This window comes from Gossypium hirsutum, chromosome A13, assembly GCF_007990345.1.
Source record: "Gossypium hirsutum isolate 1008001.06 chromosome A13, Gossypium_hirsutum_v2.1, whole genome shotgun sequence".
Taxonomy (NCBI): domain Eukaryota; kingdom Viridiplantae; phylum Streptophyta; class Magnoliopsida; order Malvales; family Malvaceae; genus Gossypium; species Gossypium hirsutum.
In genome coordinates this window covers 881,405-886,825 of record NC_053436.1, presented here as the reverse complement: position 1 = coordinate 886,825, position 5,421 = coordinate 881,405, and the positions used below count along the sequence as shown (strand labels likewise).

Genomic DNA, 5,421 nt, shown 5'->3' with positions numbered 1-5,421 from the left:
AGCATGTGTTGGCAGCCTATTGAGCAGGTACACTGAGGTGTTGACACCTTCAGCCCAAAAAATGTTTGGAAGCTTGCTTTGAAACAACAAACACCTAGTCATGTTCATCACTGTTCTGTTCTTCCTTTCACATACTCCATTTTGCTGAGGAGTATACACTGTGGTCAATTGATGATGAATCCCAGCCTGCTCACATAGCTTCTGAAATCTTTCAGACAAGTATTCAGAACCATTGTCTGTCCTCAAGGCCTTAATCCTGCAGCCTATTTGATTTTCTGCCAATGCCTTGAACTTTCCAAAAACTTCAAACACTTCTGACTTTTGTTTCATGAAATAAACCCAGCAAAATCTAGTCAGATCATCAATAAACATTATAAAATACTTACTGCCATTCAGTGAAGGAGTCTTCATTGGTCCACAGACATCTGAGTGCACCAATTCAAGTCTTTCTCGAGCCCTCTATGCTTGGTTTACTGGAAAAGGTAACCTGGCCTGCTTGCCAAGCTGACACACTTCACAAACACCTTCACTTGCACTAACCTTCACCATGTCCTCTGTCATGTTCATTTTGTACAGCAAATCAAGTGATTTGAGGTTAACATGGCCAAACCTCTTGTGCCAAAGATCAGTATTGTCAACTGAGCTTGTATAGGCACTTTTCTCAAGTTGGCTCACATCCAACATAAAACACCTATCTGCCATGGGTGCTGAAATAACTTTTCTACCAAGAATATCATTAATAACACAAGAATCATTCTTGAAAACTAGAGAGTAGCCTTTCTTAACCAGCTGACCTACACTAAGTAGATTTTGATCTATTTCAGGTACATAAAGCACATCTGAAATAACCTTGTTACCTGAACTAGTGTTGATCACAACATCACCTCTGCCTTTAGCTTCAATCAGATTCCCATTGCCTATTCTGACCTTTGAAGCAAAACTCCTGTCAAGATCCTTGAACAGGCTCTCATTTGATGCCATGTGATGTGAGCAGCCACTATCCATAAGCCAACTGCATTTGGATTTGCTTGTGGTTGTAGAACATGAGGCAGTGAAGACATGCTCCTCCTGAGCTTGAAGATCTTCAGCAGTCTTGGCTTGTACTGGCAGAGTTTGTGACTTTTCTTGATTTCTACAAATCTTTTCATGATGACCATACTGCTTGCAGCTCTTGCATTGGATGTCTGGTTTGTTCCAGCAATACTTCTCCAAATGGTTAGTCTTCTTGCAGTGAATGCATGGTGGAAACCTCCTTCTACCGACATCTTTCTTTGATCTTTCCCTTTTTTCAAACTAAGGCTTCTTAGCTTTCTGACTTGAGCTAGAGCCTTCTCTGACCTTTGCTTGAAAAGCACCTTCAGGACTTTCCTCCTGCCTACTTGCTCTTCTCTGCTCAAGTGCATAAAGTGAGTTAACCAACTCAGACAAAGAAATGGTTGTGAGATCTCTCGAGTCCTCCAATGAGGAGATTTTTGACTCAAACCTTTCAGGTAAGGTGGTAATAACCTTCTCAACAACCCTGCTGTCACTGAAATCTTCTCCAAGGAGTCTAATATTATTGACAGTAGCCATAATCCTATCAGAATATTGCTTGATAGTTTCTGACTCCTTCATCTTCAAATTTTCAAACTCCCTTCTAAGATTAATTACTTGTTGCTGCCTTGTCTTGTCTGATCCCATGAACTCCTCTTTCAGCTTGTCCCAAGCTTGTTTGGGTGAGTCACAGGCCATGATGCGAGTAAAAATTACATCAGACACTCCATTCTGTAGGCAGGCCATGGCTTTATGCTTCTTGGCTCGCTCCTCACTATGTTGCTTGATCTGAGCAATGGTTGGATTTGCTCTCAATGGTAGTGGCTCGACATCATTTTCAACTGCACTCCACAGATCAAGTGCTTGGAGGTAAGTTTTCATTTTAACTGTCCAAATGTGGTAGTTTTCTCCAGTAAAAATTGGTGGTGGAGGAGGTGCAAAGCTCATGTTGCTGAAACTGGTTTGACAAACACGATTTTTGAGTTTATTTTGAAACAAAAAAACTTAAACAACAGAGGTCCTCAAAGACAAGAGGCTCTGATTACCATTTGTTGGAAAAAAAACAGCAGCAACAATGAACAACAAAGAGCATAAGCTCATGAAAACAGCAAGCAAAAATTGATAGGGTAAAAAATAGCCGAATGAGAAGTACACACTTTCATTTCCATTACAAAATATATAAGAATTACAAAAGTGGAATGTTTACCTAACAATTTCCACTAAATTTGGCAACTTGCCAATTAATAATTAAAAAGACGAAAGCATTATAGCTGGAATGTTTACCTAACAATTTCCACTAAATTTGGCAACTTGCCAATTAATAATTAAAAAGATGAAAGCATTATAGCTATCATTATGAAAGCATATTAGCTATTATTATGAAACCAAGTTGCATATCAACTTGTTTCAATTATAGCTATCATTACAAATATTAAAAATAAACAAAATAAACAAAATGCACCAAGTTGCTCCTTTGTTGCTTTACAGTCCATGTTCAACACAGCTCCATGTTTTAGCTGTGTGGAGTGCTGTGGGTTTTACCTCTACAAGTCATGTGCCGAGGCACCTTTGGAGCTTAATCATCCTTTTCATCGTCACCATCCTCTCCTGCTTCTGCAGAATCCACCTTACACTTCTGACACAAGGTGCGTTTGCGATTTCTGTGATGAAACATGTGAGAAGTTCATTTACCATTGCTCTTGTGGCTTGGACTTTCATATTAAATGTGCTTTGTTTACATTTAATATTGCTGAAAGAAATTTGAAAGAGCTTGAGCATGTTGCCCTTGAGGATCCATCGTTTTCCTCTAAAAACGATAGTGGAATCCTGGGTAAGTGCTTTGTGTGTTGGGAACCATTAGCAATTTATACATACTTCTCTCTTGATTGTGGGTTTAATTTGCATAAGAAGTGTACTGAGCTTCCTCCCAAAATGGGTCATGTGTGCCATCGCAAACATCCTCTTCTTCTACAATTTAATAGTGAACGGCTTTCTTGCAAGATATGCCAAGTAACTCCAAATAGAGGACTTGTATATGGTTGTTCACCTTGTAAGTTGGCTATTCACATTGAATGTGCGTCACTGTTTCCGGACATCGAAGATAAAAGTCATCAACACCAATTCACCTTGTTTTGGAGACAAATACCAAACATTTGTGATGCTTGTGGCACTGAAGGACATCATGTTGCCTATACATGTGGTACATGCAGTATTATGGTCCATAAAAAATGCGTTTCATTGCCACGCATTATCCAACACAGGTTGCATGTCCATCGTGTTTTTCACAAGTATTTCATTCACAAGGAATATTTTAAAAGTTTGAATTGCATATGGTGCCATGAAGTTGTCGATACAGAGCACGGTAGTTACTTCTGTGAATATTGCAATGTTATATTCCATGTGAATTGTGCACTGAAAGAAAAGAAATGGTATTGCATAGTTTCAGAGGAAAATGAAGATGACAAATCTCTTGATATACCTGTTAGTGTTAGTACAAAACTCCGGTAAGGAAAAAACTCGAACACACGATCGGAACTCGAAAAGAAAAAGAAGAAATAGGACAGGCTCCAAGGCGTGTATCAAGCCACTATCTTTAAGGTTATATTCGCCCCCACTTATCTTCAGTGTGCAAACGAGTTCTAAGCAAATTAACCTCGAGGATACAATGAAGCCAATGACTATTTGCGTTTTGCACTGACGAGAATAGTCCACTATGCACTGAGTAATGTATAACAAAAACTCAATTTCTACAAAGGATTTCTGCAGCAATACTTTATAGAATAATCTAATAATATTAGAAAATGAAGGAAGAGAAGAAATAATATTAGAATTTGTTGATCTAATTTCCAAATGAAATCCCATTCCTATTTATAGGAATTTTCATGTCTCTTCATAGAGACATCTTTCAATAGGTGTCTTTATGAATAAATAAATAATAATAATTATTCATTTAATTTTGTAACTATTCAAATAATATTTTTTGAATAGTTATAATTCTTTTTTAAAAAATCAAATGATATAACTTTTGACCAATGACCAAAAGTTTTATCTTTTGATTAATTACACCCATTCATTTATAGTTATTGGGATACTATAAATATTTGAAAATATTCCAACAATTAGCTCCATCACTGAGGTTCTTGAGAGGAATGATGCTGGAGAAGCCACAGTAATAGAATATTTCAAGCATAAACACTACTTGATGTTAAGTGACAAAATCAGAGAGCATGGTGATAAATGTTGTGATGGGTGCTTATTATTGATCTCCGCTAAGTTTTACCATTGCTCGCGGTGTGATTTCTTTCTTCAAAAATCTTGTGCTGAATTACCTAAGATGACACTTGTTCCGACTCATATTTGTAGAGGAACGCAATTTTCTGGATTAAAACCCATCATCCTTACTTCAGACTGCATGTTCAAATGTGAATCATGCTGGTTCATTTCTAATGGATTTTCTTATAAATGTAATGAATGTGGGAGTCCAGTATGCCTTCGATGTATGACTCACCATTTCCAAGATGTTGTAAAAATTCCAGGGCATAAACACCCTCTTCTTTTCTATTATGATAATAAGGGGCAGTGTAGTGCTTGTGGGGTGGATTTCAATGGCGCAGATGGTTGTAAGGATTGTAATTTTCATTTATGACTTCGTTGTGTTCTACGACCAACTACAGTTAGACATAAATGCGATGAACATCTTCTTGCACTCTCTTATGACAAGATTAATGATTATGCAAAATATCATTATTGTGACATTTGTGAGGAAAAAAGAGATCCAAAGCACTGGTTTTACTATTGCGAAACTTGTGACACTTCTGCTCACGTGGATTGCATTCTTGGAAAATATCCATTCGTAAAACTTGGGAGCACCTACAATGAAGGAGACCATCCACACCCTCTCACTTTTGTCAAGAAATTTCCTTACTACCCTGAATGTGTTAAATGTGGTGAGCATTGTAAAGATCTTTCTCTTGAATGTGCAGAACCAGGATGCAAGTATATTTCACATTGGAAATGCCTAGTCTGAGCGATCTATGGTAGGTGCTGAAAATTGCGGCTTCAGTTTTACAAAAGAATAGTGTGTGGTTGTTGTTAATGGTTGCTACTTTTATTTAGCTTTTCAATTGTGAGTTTAAACAATGTAATGTTTTTAGGTTGAAAATTGTGAGGTTTGAACTGTAAATATATGATAATACAATTTATATGATTTCCTTATTTCTTCTTTTTCTTACATGCTAGTATGTTAATTATTTTTTGTCCTTAGATTCCATGAAAAATTATTATATGCTACCTTCCATATTTATACAAGTTGAATATAGTTGGATATGAAAATTTTGTTTAGTCTAAAACCTAAATTAGTCTATCAATTTCTTTTGTGAAAATATGTTG

The 5,421-nt window shown here is 36.9% G+C and overlaps 1 protein-coding gene across 1 annotated transcript; it reads left to right on the top strand.

The window, feature by feature from the left end:
- Positions 1–2,964: 2,964 nt before the first annotated feature.
- LOC121212746 (uncharacterized) lies at positions 2,965–5,059 on the top strand. Its single transcript, XM_041086156.1, has 3 exons — positions 2,965–3,536; positions 4,156–4,661; positions 4,707–5,059. The coding sequence occupies exons 1-3, from the start codon at positions 2,965–2,967 to the stop codon at positions 5,057–5,059; spliced, it is 1,431 nt and encodes a 476-aa protein (XP_040942090.1).
- Positions 5,060–5,421: the final 362 nt, after the last annotated feature.